The 19,189-nt window shown below is 35.5% G+C and overlaps 1 protein-coding gene across 1 annotated transcript; it reads right to left on the bottom strand.

Annotated features, from left to right (window-relative positions):
- Window positions 1-3,095: 3,095 nt before the first annotated feature.
- Window positions 3,096-10,003, bottom strand: LOC127981408 (uncharacterized). The gene is made up of 14 exons (XM_052585498.1): window positions 9,036-10,003; window positions 8,455-8,535; window positions 7,916-8,308; window positions 7,552-7,653; window positions 7,124-7,356; window positions 6,839-7,017; window positions 6,599-6,692; window positions 6,142-6,486; window positions 5,924-6,041; window positions 5,750-5,841; window positions 5,515-5,629; window positions 4,673-4,945; window positions 4,366-4,542; window positions 3,096-3,789 (listed from the first exon to the last, which is right to left on the bottom strand). The coding sequence occupies exons 1-14, from the start codon at window positions 9,265-9,267 to the stop codon at window positions 3,584-3,586; spliced, it is 2,640 nt and encodes an 879-aa protein (XP_052441458.1). The 5' UTR covers window positions 9,268-10,003; the 3' UTR covers window positions 3,096-3,583.
- Window positions 10,004-19,189: the final 9,186 nt, after the last annotated feature.

Here is a 19,189-nt window from a genome sequence, read left to right as displayed (position 1 = left end):
CAGTGCATATACTGTTTTAGTATTTTTTTTTTTTTAAGTATCATTTTAAACACCTTTTACATTTGTCAGGAACTGCATAACAGTCCTATGGATAGGACATGCTACAGTCATGCTTTTCATTATAATGGCATTCCCAAAGACATTACTTGTATAATAAATATTAAAATATAATAAATATATGAAATATTTTTTTTACAGTGCAACCTTAATATAGCATAGATGCAAAATAGGTCACTTAGATTTGCTTAGATCTTATGAGAAAGTGTACATAAGGTAAATAAAGAATTGGGACCAGTTGCAGAAAAGCTAGTTTAATTGTACCTTAATTGTATTGGAAAACTAAGACTAATAACTGTATAGTATTTTCTTTACTTGTTTACCAAACTGTCTAAAAAGGATAATATTTGAGGTCTGAGATATGGGAACGGTGAAGAGAGAGGGCAAACATTTAGCATTTTAGCTCTTATCAGCCAATATTGTCTTAACCTTCATAGCACTTCATCTTTTATAAGATAGGCTTTTGACTAAATACATAATGTTTATAAAATTGTCCAAATTTTTTTTTTTTAGTTTTTGTGTTTAATACTAATAATTGTACAAATACCTGTAAGTAACTTACAATTAGCATGTAAAACAAAAATCTTCTGTCAAATAATCTTCATGTAAAACAAATAATTCTGTTTGGAGCATGTCCTCGGTTCTCACCTTTTTACCCTCCTACCTGTTTGCATCTCTGTATAGGTAAGTTTATATGAACCATCTGTCTGTTATGGCAAACATGAAATATAAATAATATAAATATATTATTATATATGTATGAGTATATTTATATAATAGTTTACAAATAAATCTATTATATATATATATATATATATATATATATATATATATATATATATATATATATATATATACACATACATATGTATAGATTACACACACACACATATATATGTTATACATACATATATATGCACACATAATAGTTTATTTGTATACAGTACACAGCTGTCACAATTACCCTCCTACCGGTTCATACTATGAAAATCAATGCTTTGAAAAAAGGATTCACTAAACTGTTTCTACGTCACGTTACCCCAAGATAGGAATGTATACCTGTAAAATTATATTTTTATTTTTAACGAGAAGAAAAAATATTTAACTGAACTTCTGGTATAACCCTACTTCTGCCAGAAGATCCTGTAATGACCACATTTGGACAAGTTTGTGTGACGTGGATTTTTACACGCTGTGGCTGGACTAATGTTTAGGCAAAAATACAAGGTGCTTCATGTTGCACACTATGTTTTATTGTCATTATGACTTCAGCAACTGTCACTGAACAATAAGTGATTGATATGTAGCAAAGAAATTACCCATTTACCGAAATCATAACCCTAACCCTACAGCATAAGTAGGGAACTACAATTAACTACAATTTACAGTCCCATGTCACATCAATATAGTGCCAAAGGCGTATGGGTAATGTAGTTTAAAAACCTTTTAGTAATGAAATGAAGTAAATAGTATATTTAATGAACAAAGGGCTACCTCAATATGTTCATTGTGCAAACCTTTATGATATATTTGAGAACCAGACTGAAATTTGGTGTTATACTAAGAACACTTTTTAAAACACTTATTTTTAAACTTTCTGTATATGTGAGAAAATTGCATCAAGTCTTATTTAGTAATCATATCATAAGTAGTTATCTTGCTGTTTTTCCCTTTGACATGCTTGTTGGAGTTTGAGTTACAGCCATTTGAAATGTGCAATTTTTTCCTCTTTTAGGATCACTTCTGGTCTCTTCTGGGGGGGGGGGGGCAATTAAACCTATGCAGATGTACTATCTTTATCATGGACAATAAACCGTTATCACATTAATGTCTGAAAAGTTTGTTTATTTCTGCCCCTTTCTATATTTACAACATGCATATGTTAGATTTATGGTGCTGAAACTGAAAACAAAAATTCAGTAAAAAATTTATTCAAAGGTAAAAGTAACATATGTAGCCAACATATTATTTCTTTTTATCATTCATTTTCCTTTGGTGAAGGTTGAACTTGTGTTGGGAAATGATTTTTCCTCATCATAATGTGTTTGTTTACATACCTCCCCATTTTAGGGATGGGAAGTAGTACTAAAAAAGTGGTGGATGAATGGAGGGAGCTTTCCCCTTCGACTGACTCACACAAAACCATAATCCATGCAAATCATAATTAAATTTACTGAACACAAGGAAGCAAACAGAGCTTCAGGAGGGGTCAAGGCCAACATAAACAAAAACATACTAACTCCTAAACACAACCCACCTATGCTAAGGACCAACTACAAAAAGACCTCCTACTCCAAGCCTCCACAGCACAGACGTCTCAGCTCTGCCTTTTAACTCCAAACATTTTCTCTAATGAACCAATCAGGACAGTGCCATCGTCAGCAGAATCATCAGCTAACTGAACTCGATCTGTTAGTCATCAGCATTTGAAAGAGAGGAAGGGAGAGAGCAAAAACAGAACACATACACACACAAAAAACCGAACACTTGACTAACACAAGTCAAGTGTTCGGTCCAGTCATGCTTTTCTGTGTCCCTATTATAATGAGCTTATTCCATGTCTCTAACCAGGTTTCAATTGTTTGGAAGTAACAAGTATTAAGGGGTCATTGGAAAGGTTTGGAGAATAATAATTTTAAAAAAATTATATGTGAAAATGGTATTATAATTAGTATTATTGTTATTATTATATTCTTTATAATTGTAATAATTCTAAAATAATTACCACAAAAATATGATTAAGAATTTAAAAATAAATTATTCATATATTAAATCAATTTAAAAAAATGAAAACAAAGAAATACAAAATATTTTACAATTTCAGAATTTTGATTAAAAAGATACATACAGTTCTTTAAATACATGTAATACTTTAAACAAAGAATAATAATGTAGTTTAATAGAAACTAATTTTCCAATTAATTTTTTTGCTTTGCTTATAATATGCGTTCTTCATGGTAAATTGGGTATTTATAGAAGAAACCATATAAATATATTTTACATTTACAAGAATGGGGGTCCTTCAAACAATGATGATCATATTTGGAGCTCCGCAACACCTAAAAGATTAAAAACCCGTTGTAGACAACATTATCAAATTATATTTTTAATAAAGGTTGGTCTGCTAATTATTTTCTCCATTACTCAACTGAATGTTTGGTTTCTAAGTTGGGCTGTACTTACATTGTAAGCACAAAAAGAGTAGTTTTATTTATAACAAAATAAAGTTTCTGTGAACTATAGCCTAGCCCAACTACACAGTAGCATGATGAGAAAGTACCTCAAATCTATAATTTAGTACAGTACTGTACTTAGCCTTACAATAATGCACTTCATTTTCACCACTGACTGGTTGTAGAGGCATGCATAAAATAATTTCTATGTAACGTGGAAAAAAACAGACAGTACACTTTGGGTATATTTATAAGGTGATCAACAGCAGATTTTATTACATGCTTTAGATTCAGGGTTAAGGTCAAGGTCACCATCAAAAAAAAACAAACAAAAAAAAACATCGTCTTCTGGATTACAGTTCGTCATCAGAAATGTCGAAGTCACTGTTGTAGTCATCAGCTGACAGTTGGTTAAAGAAGTTGGTGTTCTCTGCTCCAGTCAAAACTTGCAGGTAACAGTCTCTTGCTTGCACCCTCATATCTCTGATTTTACGCTGCTTTCTGTGGATGATGCACTGCAGACCTTTCAAACCCTCTTCAGTTAGGCCACATTGCGAATCTTAAAAGAATGGAAAAACAACAACAACAAAAAACCATTAAGCCTCCCTTATAAACTTTAATTAAACACTCATCATTGTTGTGTATGCTTATTTGGGCTGCCACCTAAAAGTAACCTAAAATGTTAGTCTGTTAGAAAAGTCATAGTTGGTCTAATTTGGAGTGGTTATACGTTGCAAAAAACAAAAAAAAAAACAAACAAACAAAAAAAACCAACAAACACACATATTCCACAGGACATGTTAAAACTCACAGGCAGATATTATGAATAACAAGGCTGGACCCTGTAGTTATTACACAGTATTTACATATGTGGGGCAATAAATTTAAATTTGGACCATTGAAAGAGTTTCAAGTACAACTCCAAAAAAGCAAGATTGACAACGTTCAGCTACCAATTGGATAGAGATTTAGGCAAAGTGTAACGATAGCTCATACAGCTACAGCCACTTATGCTACAAGGAAATGTTTCTGAGTTTTTTGTGAGTCCATTTTAAAGAAAAATCTTTGGTCAGGGGCAACCCTATGCTTATGTTTGCCGTATATGACAAATATGCCATATATTACAAATACATACTTTTTATTGTCTCCTTGGCAAAGCAGCAGGACAGTTCTCTGAGGGCATCAGCACGAGTTGAAAGATATCTCCAATGGTTGTTCATCTCTGCAACAAGAATCTTCTGCTCCTCCTGAAGTCTCCTTAATGACATCATGATGTCGAATGCCTTTCTCTTTGTCCTAAAATTAACAGAGTCTGGAATGCACGAAAAAAAATTGTCATACATCAACCTTCTTTAATATTTAAAATCAGATGGGGTTGCAGATTGACATTTGAGGCATCGTGGTTGAAATATGTATAATTGTCAGAAGACTAGTGAACATACCACTGTGTGGTAGCTGCCATGGCCAAGCTGTCTCACCAGACAAAATGGTTTCCAAGCACAGAGTTTCTGTGTTTGGAACCATTCTGTTGTATTTCTCAACAATTGATGTCAGGGTCCCCTTCTCCTCCCTGATTTTGCGGCGGATCCTGGCACGACCTTTGTTGCCATCTGTATCTTTATAGAGACGCTGAGAACGTCTCTTGATACTCGCCACAAGTACCTCAATTCTGCTGGCCAAGGCATCAGCATCATTTGTGGTTGTTGTTGCTGCTGCTGAGAAGAAATGTGTGATTTTTACACAAAATTACAATAACAATTATTCATGACTAAATGTGTTACCAATATTATATATACACATATATGCTATAAGGGCTGCACGATATATTGCATGCGATACTCATGCGCATCTCATCAGTAAAGCCAGTTCTGTGATTGGAAATAAATCTCTATCACCTATTTTCAGATGGAGCAGCATTTAATACGCAGAGCAGTAGTTCACAAGCTATGCAATATCACATTCACTATTGCATGCGATGCATCTGTGATTATGAGCTTGAATTGCGTAGCTTGTCATATAAAATATAGGGGCTAAACAATTAATCACTTTTCTAATTGCGATTAGAGATGCTACAATCGTTAAAAAGTGGCAATCTTATGCAATCGTTCAAAGTGGTAATTGATCACTCAAAAGCCTCTTATGTTATTCTGTGTGCTAAAGATGCATTTTTTTTCTCTAGAGGTTATTTAAAGGGTTTTTCCATTGCTCTAATTTTTGTTTTAGTATAACATTATACCATTCATACACACACATACATATGTATATACATAAGTCATTTACTCACTATCTGCCCACTCCTTTACTTCGTTGAGCCAGTCTTCCAACTGGCTCTCTGTCACTGCCAGTTCAACTTTTAAAGACTCTAGGTTTAGCAACTGGTTTTGCAGAGCTTTTGTGGTCTGCAATTACAAGCAATCACAGATGGTACAAGAACAATAACTAAATGTTTAATGCACAACTTCAAACAGTAATAACATACATTATTGAACATCTAAAACCAATTCTACTGATGTTATTACCTTCTGATATCGGCGGGTCAGTGTGATGGCCAAAGTGTAGATCTTTTGCTGATTCCAGCGCATGGCCATGAGAGTCAGCATGTCTGTGCGCCCTGCAAACAGAGAATATCATGTTACCATATTCCCCTACTTATTATATAATAATGTAACTAGTATAGTATGTGGTCATTGTACCTGCTTTGGACATGTGTTTTGTAGTCACTGCAATCCTAGACAGGAAAGCATTGCACTGTTCCACCTCCTCACCTAGGGTTAAACCAGCCCCATCCTGATATGCCCCACTCCATTTCACCTGATTAGGAATAATAATAATAATAATAATAATAATAATGCTGAGAAAGTGTTGACGTATTTGCAGATGTTCAGTTTTAGTAATCACAAACTTCACCTACCTCACATTTAAAATCATGGGCTTTGGCATGGAACACTGAAAGGAAGGGCTTCATGTTAAGAAGGTGCTGGAGCTCTGGACAGCTTTTTGCAACTCTTTGGAGGTAGGGCCAATATTTGCAAGTCACATCCATACAAAAAAAATGTATTTGCCTACTGGCCAGCTTTTCTTGCAGGTACAAGGGATAGGCAAAAATTTCACCCCTGTACATATTTAAAGCACGGAGGAGCACTCCGTGTCGACACACTGCAAGCTCCAATCCCTCCTCGTCTACCTTGCTGGCAGATCTCTGGGAGGTCTCTCTGGCTGCTGACCACTCCCCTCCACAAACACCTCGTCCACTCACCTACAATATGGAAAACGGTTGATAAAAATAAGAATCTCCTAAATAAACTCTTCAGTAGGAGGTAACTGTAGCCCTGTATTTATTCTAATAGTCTGCTTTTTTTTTTTTTTACATGTTTGGATGTCTTGTGAATGTAGTCCACAAATCTTGTCACATCTTCATCCTTAGCTATAAAGACGTCTTCAAAGATGGCCTTTTCTTCAGGTCTAGAAAAATAATAATAATAATAATACATAACAGGTACACAAGCTTGTGATACTTTGTAATCTAATTTTACTGGGTGCACATTAAAACGATATTTTTCTTATTAATACTGTTTCAACAGTGTGACATTATACACAATTTTAAATACCTAGCTGCATTCTTGAAACGGTAATGCTTGCGGTTTCCATCGACTGAAACTGCCAGCATGTCTGGGCTGCACGCAGGACAGATGAAGGGCTCTTCCTTACAGATTTTGTCCACCTCGTATCGCACAGCCTCCCACTCAAAAAAACTTTTTTGAAAACTGTCTTTGGAGATCTTGCCACACTATTAAAATTAAGGAAACCAACAAATACATTAGCATCTAAAAGATTTTCGTCCCACAATACAAAGACATTAACAATACTGTAGAATAAATAAATTCAATACTCACACGACCAAAGCGGACAGTTCGCTGATCGAGCATTCTCAAAAATGCTTGGCAGGACAGTCCTGGTGCAGCCATCTTCATTTCTTCAAATGAGAAGAAGACATCTGTGGCATAAATAGTGGCAAAGTGAAGGGTTGCAGGCCAGTAGTCACTCAGATTTAGATCACCCACTCCAGCAGCCCACGTGGCTTGGCATGCCTCACAACTCAACTCAGGCATGCTTAGATCATATCGTCCTGGAAAAATGAAAAAACACATCCACTTAAATGTAAATATAATGTGATTAATCAGGGTTTTGATTCCTTACACAATTTTACATTACTTTGTATACTTTTTAAACATTACTTAGAGGTCATGCAGATCTTACATCCAGACCTGTGCCAAACTTATGGGAGTAGAGCATGTACAGATTTTTATCTTCACACCCTTACCATTCATTGTGATTACAGCAACAGTCTTCCCTGGACTGACCCTTAGTGACTCTCGTGAACAATCACAGATTTTGTAAGGGATCTCCACAGGTACAAGCCGTACTGAAAAAGATCAAACATTTGAATTAAGATCGTTTTTATTGATTGAGTATTAAGACAATTTGTATAGACTGATATAACATTGTAACGGTTCAATGGTATTGGAGTACATTGCTGAAAAATATAGAAGAGATGCTCAAAAAGCTTAAATTCAATATCAAACAACAAGAGACAAAAAAAGGGCATTATTTAAATAGTAAAACATATGAGGCCTAACAACTCTCAGAATTATGTGTATGTTGTACACTCACAAACCAGCACTTACCACAATGGGAAAGAGCCTTATCTACAACAAAAGTTGTTGGAGGCAATGGCTGGTAGAATCCAGCCGTCATGGCATCTCTGTTATGGAGAACATGTCTGGTGTGCATACTGACATCACACTGAGCACAGAAAAAGGGCTGTGGTCGACAGTCACTGCAGCGGACAGCAGCTGGATTGCTCCCACACTGTTGGCAGATGCGTGTTGCTACATTTTCATGTGCCGCAGCGGTGTTCACCAGACGTGGTCTTTCTGTCCTCCATCTCTCTGAAAAGAGACTTTGTCTTGTGCTCCAGTTTGAGGAAGCTAGGAGAGGACCTCTTGAGGTCTCAAGAGATGATGCCTCATCATCTGAGGTATTGCTCAGTGAGTGCTGGAGATCTTGCAGAAAAGACTCTGTTAAAATAGTATGGAATATTTAAAAGCAATACTTTAATATATACATGAAAGTGTTCTGCATCAAGTGCATTTGACTGTGAAAAGGCCAGTATTCCGGAAAATTTTAAAAATGTTATTTGTTATTTACACAATGAAGTACACACCAACAGCCTCTGGAGCAAAGGTCACCTCACAGTTAGTGGCAGATGCATTGATGGGAGGATCAGATTTCCGAATGGGATCAGCTGCACCAGATAAAAAAAGAAAAGAAAAGAAAAAAAAAGAAAAACAACATTTACAACATTTTCAACTTGTCCCAAGGCGTGTGGCACAATTTTACCTCCCTTATTACCAGCCTGAAATGACCAAAGCTCATTGTTTAATGTTTAGCTACAGAGAAGGACTAGCAGATTTTTTTTTTTCTCAAACACAAATGTGGACAGTACAGTTACTTAGTTATCTATATATCATGTAGAAGATGAAAGCAAATAAGAATGCTTGCTGTAGAAGCAAGCTGGTTGGCCACTGACAACACACTCAGAATAAACACAGCTTCAACACAGCCTTACCAAGACCAATCATTTAGTTTATACTGCTTTACACAAATACTGTACGTAATCAAATTTATTTTCATGTCAAAAATAAAATGAGTGCTTGTTTGATTGACATATTCCTTGTTTGATACATCATAAATGCCTAATCAACGCAGTTATTCAATAGATCTTGAATGAAAAACTATACTGACCCTTATTTGACTGATTCCTGCTTGATCTTGGCCTTGCATAGACAATGTTTCCATCAATGTCTCTCTTTCTCCAACGCACCCTCGGTTCAGGTGTCTTTACTGGTGCCACTTCCTTCTCTTCCTGCAGCTCACCAATCAAGTCATCAAGACTTTGGAGCTCATCATTGAGTTCTTGATCATCAACCAGTTTATCCAGCTCCATTAACTGTTCTTGGAGTTCTGAATCACTCATGGTGATGGGCAGAAACAAAAACAGACAGAAAGACTTACAAAAAAGATGGACAGAGACAACAAATAGAAATATAAACAGAGAGAGAGAGAGAGAGAGAGAGAGAGAGCGAGCTACAGACAGACAAGTGCAGGGTAACAAGACGGACGTGGCTCTTAAAAGTGCCTTTGGTTTGTGTGTGTGTGTGTGTGTATGTTTGTGTTGAGGGAGGTTAAAATAAAGGAGGGGAGAATTTGAAGGACCTGATAAAAAAAGAAAGAGATAGAGAACAAATGAACTCCTTACATTTTTACCAGTATTTTTTTTCCATCGGTGTTGGCAGATTGGTCAGTTTTCAATTAGATATTAGTTTGTACTAGGTGGAATAAAATAGCTTTAGACAGGTGGCATTTTGATATTTCTGTTGTTCCCTTTTATTTCTTTAAGGCAAATGACAGACACGTAGCCTTACAATGTAGCCTTCTTTAGAGAGCACTTAATTTCCTTTATTACATGCCATTTGATGAGCCACAATACTGTAGTAGATGTGTGTGTTTATAATTTTGGATTGTGGATTTTGAACAATTACTGGAAAACACACAAATCTGGCAACTTGATCTGAACATTTATAAATGGCTAAAGTGTTGTGATCGAGCTAACTTAATATGGGTAACCGATCACATATAATAACGAAAAACCATACAATCTCCTATATTACCTTGCCTTGCATGATTGTATGTGAAAAAATACACAAGCTTGAATTTAATTAGCTAACTCAGCTAACTTTAGGCTATTGCACACGTGGTGCAGCAAGTTATATTTTGTAATGACTGCTGTCATTTACTGCATAAACTGATACCTTGCAACTCTAAAGGTTCTAAACACAACGTCTTGACCCAATTAAACGGTTTTTGTTCCATAAATATATGGATTGTTCCCATCTGTATTAATTAACTGCTCTACTTACCAAGTGGAAAATCGCACTGGACCTTGGGATCGCGCCTTACGATGACGTCAGCGCCACTGATTGATTTATTAATACATACAATAAATAAATAGATAAACAATCAAACAAACAACCAAACAAACAATTAAATGCATAAATAAATAAATAAATAAATAAATAAATAAATAAATAAATAAATAAATTTAATGAATGAATGAACAGGTTGATTGCATCGCACTGCAGTGATTAATCATTAAACAAACAATCACAGCACATTAAATACGTTTTTATCATCAACAAGCCTCCGATAAAAAAAACAAAACAAAACAAAAACAAACAAACAAATACCAGTATTACCTAGCAGGGCTGCAAGATTATGACAAAGATCATAATTGTTGATTATTCTCATAAAATTGTAATTGCGATTATTAATTACGATTATCACAGTAATTTACGCTGAATGATTATACCATTGCCTGAAGAACCTGCATGCCATATTTTTACATAAACAAGATAAAAAACACTCTAACTGAAAAACCTTTATTGCTTTTCTATAGCATCTATAAATCTCAATTATACATTCTATTGGTTTATACTTAAAAAAATGGTAGGCTACTATAATGTTATACTAAAATTAAAACAATGAAAAAACCCTTAAGATAACCTGTAGAAAGAAAGAAAAAACTTCTTCAGCATGCAGAATAACATAAGTGGACTATAAACGATTAATTCACTTTGAACATTACATAATTGCGGCATCTGTAATTGTAATTGCGATTAGAAAATCGATTAATTGTGCAGCCCTATTACCTAGCAAAACTCGGTGGAGCGTTGTTAAAGTCACCGTTGCATGCTGTTTCACATGCGGCTCTTTAATATCAGACACCAACGTCATTTTTACAATAAAATAAAAAAAAACTGTTAAATATGACGCGGGGCGCCAATTGACTTGCCCTGCCATAACTAAATTATTATAGCCTTTTCTTTTTTATGCCTAATTATCGTAGTCTCGACCCGTACGCGCTGCAGACAACGGTCTGGTTACCTGCACGTCAAATGTCAACGTCACGGGCTCCGGTCAGAAGTCTATGGGATTCCCTGCACGTTGAAACATGACGCCTAAGGGGTGCCCAGTAAGTTAAATATTGATGCCAAAGGGATCCTTACCAAGCTTCAATATGTGACGAGTTGGGAGTGAGAACGTGTTGGCCATCGCTGCTTCCAGCTATATTTAGGGCTCAAGTCTGGAGGGCGAGAGCCCTATTGTTTTCCTTAGGATTATTTTTTATTATTATTATTATTATTTTATTTTTTTTCTAACGTTACGGGGGCTTTTGGGGCCCTTAACATGCTTAAAAAGTCTTGAAAATTGGCACACACATTGGAACCTGCGGCCATTAGGGCCGGGCAGAGACTGATACACGGGCGTGGCATAGGGGCTCTACAGCGCCCCCTGGAATATGGAGGGCCATATATCATACATACTTGTACGTAGACATACGAAACTCGGTACACATATAGAACTCATCAATACAAACAACTTTCGTATTGCATATCATAGGCTCCGCCCAACAGGAAGTTGGCTATTTAGGATTTATTATTCATATTTGTCGTCAAAGTTGTGGGGGCTTTTGGAGTCCTTAACATACTCAAAAACTCTTGAAAATTTGCACACACCTGATCTGTGGCCTTTAGGAGCCTGCAGAGGTTGGGACCCGGGCGTGGCACAGGGGCTCTACGGCGCCCCCTGGAACACAGTCATAAATATTGATGTATAGCTCACACATACTTGCACGTATTAATATGAAACTCAGTACACATATAGATCTCATCGTGCCGAAGAACTTGCGTATTGCATGTCATAGGCTCCGCCCAACAGGAAGTCAGCTATTTAGAGTTATGTAAAAAGCGCATGCTCTGGAATTTGAAATACTTGTCATAGGTTTTTTACTCGATTGCCACCAAACTCTGTCAACATGATCTCAAGACATTGGGGATGAAAAATTGCCAGGGGATTTTTGATATCTCGAATGGTTTGCTCGTAGCGAGGCGTTGAATTTATGGCGAGAATTGAGAAACAGGAAGTGTCTAATACCATCCACATACATTTCCTAATTTTAATCAAACTTCATCAGATTATTCATTGTATGATGTCGATCGCATATATGTGACTATTAGGAGTCAAAGTTATAGCGCCACCAACTGGCAGCAGGAAGTGTGTCATTTTCAAAATGCTTTGAATTCAGCATCTTATTTTTACTCGAGTTGCTTCAAACTTCATCAGAATAATGTTAAAACACAGCCGATATAAATCTGCTGGGGGGATATTGATATCTAAAAATATTGTTGCCGTGGCAACATGTCAAACTGGAATACTTCTCAGGTGATTTTGAGGCATATAACATGCTTAGAATTTCATCAAACTCAGAACACATATCAGTATTAGTGACAGCTAGACACTGGCAAAAGTTCATAAGAGGGCGTGGAAGAGGCACTCTATAGCGCCACCTTTTGTCAAAAGTGAGGGGGTTAGTTTTAGCTACAGACACCAAACTCAGTACAAAAATTGTTCTTATCAAGACGGACAACTTTCTAATTCACAGTCATCAGCTACGACCAACAGGAAGTCGGCTATTTTGATTTGAATGTGGATTGTTTTTTAAATTTAGCTGTGAATTAATTAATGCATACTGCTCAGAGGAGAGTAACACTATACACACCAAACTTGGTCTACATGTTGAAAAAACATTGAGGAACTTAAATTGTGAATGGGTTTTGGATAGCTTGGATGGTTTTGTCGTGGTGATTTTTTTAAATGACAATAAAGATGGAATTATTAATTTTCCTGACTAATGACTAATTTTTAAATTCCGAACACTTCAAAACCTTTTTTCATACAGAAAAAAGTTATTCTGAGTAAATATGCATAGTTTCATGACTTTATAACACTGTATGGATAACAGAAAATTAAAAAACTGTCAGACATCTCATATCACTCTGTCCATCTGTTTGAGTGAGTGTGCTTAGACTTCCATTGTCTGAGAGAAATAGCGCCCCTACAGGTGCAGTTACCGGAATAAAAAAGGGAGGAGACTGTCTTTTGGTTTCACTTTTAAATCTGTTAAAATACAAATAAATACTTGGATTTAATTCACACTGACAAGCTAAACCAACATATATGATTATTATCAGGTCAGGGCTCATTAATAATGGATGTGTGGTCAGTGATACGTGAGAAACACGAGAGATGAATCACCGCTCTGAGGAGGAGGTGTGGAATGACGAGCTCAGAAAAAAACGAGTTTATTCTTGTTTTATAGCTATTAAAAATAAAGTATTGCAGCGATATCACACAATTCACCAATTAGAGCACACCATGAGCTAAATTAAGATGTTTTTGAACTGTTTGTGTGAAAATGAAATATTCGCGGCTGCCTATCTGAAATCAATGCCTCCGATCAGCGCGCACAGTGTCTCAAGTTCGAATACGAATGTATTCTTGTTTAAGAGCTTCTTAAAATAAATTATTGCCATAAATGCACACAATACACCCATTATAATACAACACGAGCTAAATACAGGTGTTTGTGACCCGTTTATGTGCGCAAGACTGTTTGAAAGCGCGACTGGCAGAATAACATATATCTCTCGAGCTGCAGGATTCTGCCTTTCGTCGTACGAACGAACACATCAAGGACAAGATTATTTCAAAATACATAATAGCTTGGCGAATATAAACGAAAACAGCCACGTGGACATAAACTGTTGAGAAATAAATCTGAAGTGGATCTACTGGATTTGAATATTAAGTGACCGCATATACCAGCTGCTTCTGTCTTCAATTTTAATCTATATAAAAAATTAAACTCATTCATCTTGGCTGCTTTTTTAATGTGTGTACGTATTTATTTATTATTTTGCTCTAACAAGACTTAATCTATATTTAATTAAATCAATTACATTTTATTTTACATTTGATTTGTCCATTTCTGCATCTAAACGCCTAAAAACCTAAAATTAAGGTTTGCTCTATTATACTATTGTTAGCAATTTCTTTATCGTCCAATTTATCTGGTGTACACTTTTATTTTCATAATAAACTTGTCTGTTAGATTATACACAGTTACAGTGGTCTATAATAAATATTAACAGGTTTTATTCAAGCTGTTTAGAATGAGTGCAGTAGGCTAATTTTTTAAAATGTAAATCCAAAAAAAAAAAAAAAAATAAATAAATAAATAAATAAATAAATAAATAAAAAACATTGGAAAAAAATAACTGTTGTACTTTTTTATACATTTTGTATAATTTTATAGTTTATGCATTATAGTTATAAAAACAAATAAATTTAGCCACTCACATAGAAATCTTAGGCATTATCCTTTTTTGACAGTTTTAGGGATTTTAAAAAATCCTAAAAAACCTTATTTGTGCTGCAAATAATAATTTCAAATTAATTTGATACTGACCTCTGACATCCTGTGACATGATATTTATTTGAATTTACATAATCTCATGGATGTAACAGTAAATCTGTTCAGCTCACAGATCAAGACTAAGCTGTAATGCAAGCAGAACTTTCACAAATGCTTGTAGGTCAATAAAATCATTACAAAACATTTACAAATCATTTAAGGGATTTGATAACACTGTAAAATAATGTCTAATTTGTTAACATTAGCAAATGCATTGATAACACTTTATAATAACTGCACTCATTAGTAAATAGTCAGTTCATGCTTCATAAAGCCTTGTCCCAATATTAATAGTCAGTAGTAAGCAGTTTATAAATACAGCTATAAATAGCTCATTTATTAAAAAGGAGAGTAAAGGGTCAGTTATCTTCCTATGAAAAATAAATAAAATAAAAATAAACAAACAACAACACAGATTGATACAGAACTCAGAAATGTTATTGTGGATTTATGATAAACTCAGCCTGTAAAATAATTAATTCTCCTCCAAGAAGACACAAGTAGTTCACACCAAACTGTTTTAACATGAAGCCATATACTGAAGATGTTAAATTTCGAATGGGTTTAGGATACCTTAAATGGTGTGGCCATAGCGATTTATTAAAGTAACATAAAAAAATACAATAGTTATTTTACTATATCTTTAAAATGTTTAATTCCAACTATTCATAATTTTTTATATACGTAGAAGTCATCATTTGAAGGAAGCACAGTAAGTTTCATAGCTTTATCATTTTCAAGAGCCAGCATAAAATTGAAACTATCATAACTTATAAATCAAGCTGGCAATTCTTAGTACCAATAATGGCCACCAGATGGAGCTATAGGATTACTTTTAAATAATTATTGTAGAAACAAGTATGATTTAAATCATTTATAGAAATCTTTCAAAGAAAAATAATATGAATTTTATGTATTTTACTGATAAAATGACCCTCACTTAATTAGAAAAACAAGCTGAAGTATTGTGAACCGTATATTAAGAATAATTCTTTATAGGCTTTATGGACAGATACGTTTTCAGAGACTCTTGAAGGATCAGCACCACATCCTCTTTTACCACTGTTTAAAGAATGTATCTTACAGTACAGGTGCGGATGAATTTTGAATAGCTTGAATGGTTTTGTCGTGGTGATTTTTTGAAATAACAGTAAAAATGTAACCAGTAAATGTCATTTATTTTTTTTAAGTGCAGCTTCTAAACACTTCAAAAAAATGTACACATAGAAGACAAGTCATTCTGAGGAAATACGCATAGTTTCATGACTATACAACACTATATGGATGATAGAAAATTAAAAAACTATCATACATCTGATGTCACTCTGTCCCTCTGTCACTGTGGGTAATGTGTGTGTGTGTGTGTGTGTTAAGTGAATTAGGTGTGAAACTATCAGGGAGCATTTAGTCTCCAGCGCCAACATTTTACAGAACTGCCACTTTCCTGGAGTCTCAGAATTACAATGTGTTAGGTTCTGAGAGATCTAAGATTCCAAAAAATGATTTAATTAGAATACCATGAAGTATTGTGAAATACTATATATAAAGACTTTATATATAGGCTTTATGAACAGATTAGAGTGACTCGTGAAGGACCAGCACCACCTCCTCTTGTCCAATGGTTTGAGGAAGATATCTTCCAGAATCCGGGATTAAGATTTAGGAGCTCATTTTTATTCCACCTCCTTTCCTGAAAGTCTGTCTTGCAGAATTGACTAAAAATTAATCTTCACATTAATTCCTAATTATTTTGCAATTATTTTTGTCAGTTCTTCTTGACCTGTTTTTTTTTCTTCTTCTTTTCTGACCTCATGACCCAGTCAGCATTTTTGTACAATGGTCAAGTCTTAACTTATCTATTGATGTATTGCATTTGTGTTTGATATTTCTCATGGGTATTTCATAATTTTCGACTTTGAGTTAAAACAGTTTAAGTTAAAACTCTTTTTTTACGCATTTCATCTGTAAAAGAAAACATGCCTAATAATTCTGCACACATGAATATAAGGAGTTTTTCTCTTCTAGCTTTCCTGGACTATTGTATAGCACTCATAAATGATTAAATAAAAAATAATGGTAGTTATTAAGATTGATATTTTTGTTTAACTTGTAACACAGATTTTCTCATGTAAACAACATACCTGCAATAAACCATCAATATCCTCCAAATTAACTGTTGGCTTGAAAGCCATATTTATTACAGAAATAAAAACACAGGCATGTAAGTACCATTTGAATTTCAAAACAATCAATGCCAATAAAAAACAAAAATGATTTCCATGTTGAATTCTAAGTGGACTGCAAAAAAATTCCAAAGTATAGTCATTGCCAGTGCTTTAAGTGGGCCAGTACACACTGGTACTCAGTACCGTCACTTCCAAATATAGCTCTTGAGCGTACCGCCACCTCTCCGTGCGCTCAGAACGTGCTTTTAGCGTACCGGTACGCTCATTTGGACATCTGTTTTAATAGAGGTTTTAATCGTTTACCTGCACTGCCGATTTTCAGAGCGCCCTTCACAATGCAAGCTTCCTAATTCATCCCACCCAGAGCAGAAACTACATTACCCATTCACCCTTAAGTTATACAAGTGAATAGCGCATGTGTCGCTTTTCCCACTGTTAAGTGTCAACAACTCAACGTGGCCGGAGAAGGTGTGTGAAACTCGTTATGAGTGTACACCACACTCGGTTCGGTTAAAAATCAAATACAGTTAACAACAACACTTAATATGTTTTCTTGGCTTCAGACTCTGAATACTGCAAGAACAAGACCAGAATCAGATGATTCGCTGACTGACACCTCACCAAATTCGAATCCTATCACTAGAGGTCAGACTCAAGATAATGAAGTAATGCAGCTCTTTCAGGCAGGGTGACCAGACGTCCCGAAAAATTCGGGACAGTCCCGAAATCTAAACTGTTGTCCCGACTCCCGAATCTGGCCCTAATTGTCCCGGAAGTTATACTAAAGCAAAATCTTGAGTATTTATTGTCTGATAAACATTAAAAACTGTCTGCGGAGGTTGAGTCGTCCTGCAGCCAGCCCCCGCCGGCTGCTCATTGGATGCAGCATCTCTTTTCTAAGTTCTAAAAAAATACCGTAGACGGCAAGGCACAAATTTAGATATTCATTTATCTAATTAATCAATAGCCTATGCACAAAGACAATATGATATTTTTGTCCCCTTTTTGTTTTAAAGCTTGATGAAGAGAGAGAGCGCAAGTTGCTGCAGCTGCGAGGAGGACAGTGATGCATGCTTACAGGAGTGATTGACAGTTTGCGGCACTATGTACAAAAAATACTCCGCTACACAATTATTTCGTTATTTTCGTTTAAGCTTATTAACGTTAGCGTTACAGAAAGGTCTGATTTACGCACTGTTAAACAGTCATTGTTTTGTTTTTTGTTTTTTAAACAATGACATTTGAGTTCATGATTTTAATGTTGCTGTTTCTTGTGGCAGACTGAATGAAGAGTAATGTTTCTTGTGGCAGACTGAAGAGTAATCCGGCAGTGTTTTATACTGAAACTTTACGTCTAAAAGTCCATCCTTGGTCTTATCCATATTTCTTTGCACGTTGAACACACATAGGCCACAACCGGAAATAAAAAAACTGCAACCGCGTTAATAGCGTTCTTTTTTTTTTACGCGTTAAATATTTCAAATTAATCGAATGCGTTAACGCGCTAATTTTGACAGCACTAATATATATATATATATATATATATATATATATTGTTCTGTGAATGTGATTTTAAAGTGTAGATGATTCGGATTAACCCTTTAACTGCCATATCCTTTAAAACCTCACTGCCAGATGGATATTGTGAATGCATGTGCCCGCTGGGCACAGTTTACCTGATGCCACCGGGGTGGCGATGGCATTGGTGGCTTGAGCCCGCCATCGCTGCTTGCAGGCCCTATTGTTCCCCTAAGGATTATTCTTATTATTTTTATTTTTTATGAACCTTCCGGGGGTTTTTGGGGGCCTTAACATACTCAAAAACTCTTGAAAATTGGCACACACATTGGAACCTGCGGCCATCAGGACGCCACAGAGGCTGGGACCCGGGCGTGGCACAGGGGCTCTACAGCGCCCCCTGGAACACAGTCAGAAACCTTGAACCATAGCTCACACACACTTGCATGTATTTATATGAAACTCAGTACACTTATAGATCTCATTGAGCTGAACAACTTTTGCGCTCTATGTCATAGGCTTCGCCCAACAGGAAGTCAGCTATTCAGGGCTGTTTAACCCCTTTACGTGCAAACATCGCCAACGGCCCCAGTTTATTATTGTTTCACTTTCACAGCACATTAAACATCACTGTCTTACTTCATCTGGACAAACTGTGCATCAATTGAAAGTTTAAAGACTCTAGCTTTGATATTTGACCAATATTTTGATAAAACATTGTTGCAGTGACAGATATTTAGTGATTTATGTCAGGAGTGCAAAATAATAAATTCGTATTATGCCACATTTTGAATAGAAATTCACCACTCACTCATATTCAG

Source organism: Carassius gibelio, chromosome A4 (genome assembly GCF_023724105.1).
Source record: "Carassius gibelio isolate Cgi1373 ecotype wild population from Czech Republic chromosome A4, carGib1.2-hapl.c, whole genome shotgun sequence".
NCBI lineage: Eukaryota > Metazoa > Chordata > Actinopteri > Cypriniformes > Cyprinidae > Carassius > Carassius gibelio.
This window is presented reverse-complemented; position numbering and strand designations above follow the sequence as displayed.

Coding starts and splice junctions, on each gene's coding strand:
- LOC127981408 (XM_052585498.1), bottom strand. CDS start 9,267: ATGAGTGATTCAGAACTCCAAGAACAGTTAATGGAGCTGGATAAACTG. Junction 7,654..7,915: donor TAAGGCTCTTTCCCATTGTG/GTAAGTGCTGGT, acceptor GATCTTTTTCAG/TACGGCTTGTACCTGTGGAG. Junction 3,790..4,365: donor TGCCAAGGAGACAATAAAAA/GTATGTATTTGT, acceptor CATTCTTTTAAG/ATTCGCAATGTGGCCTAACT.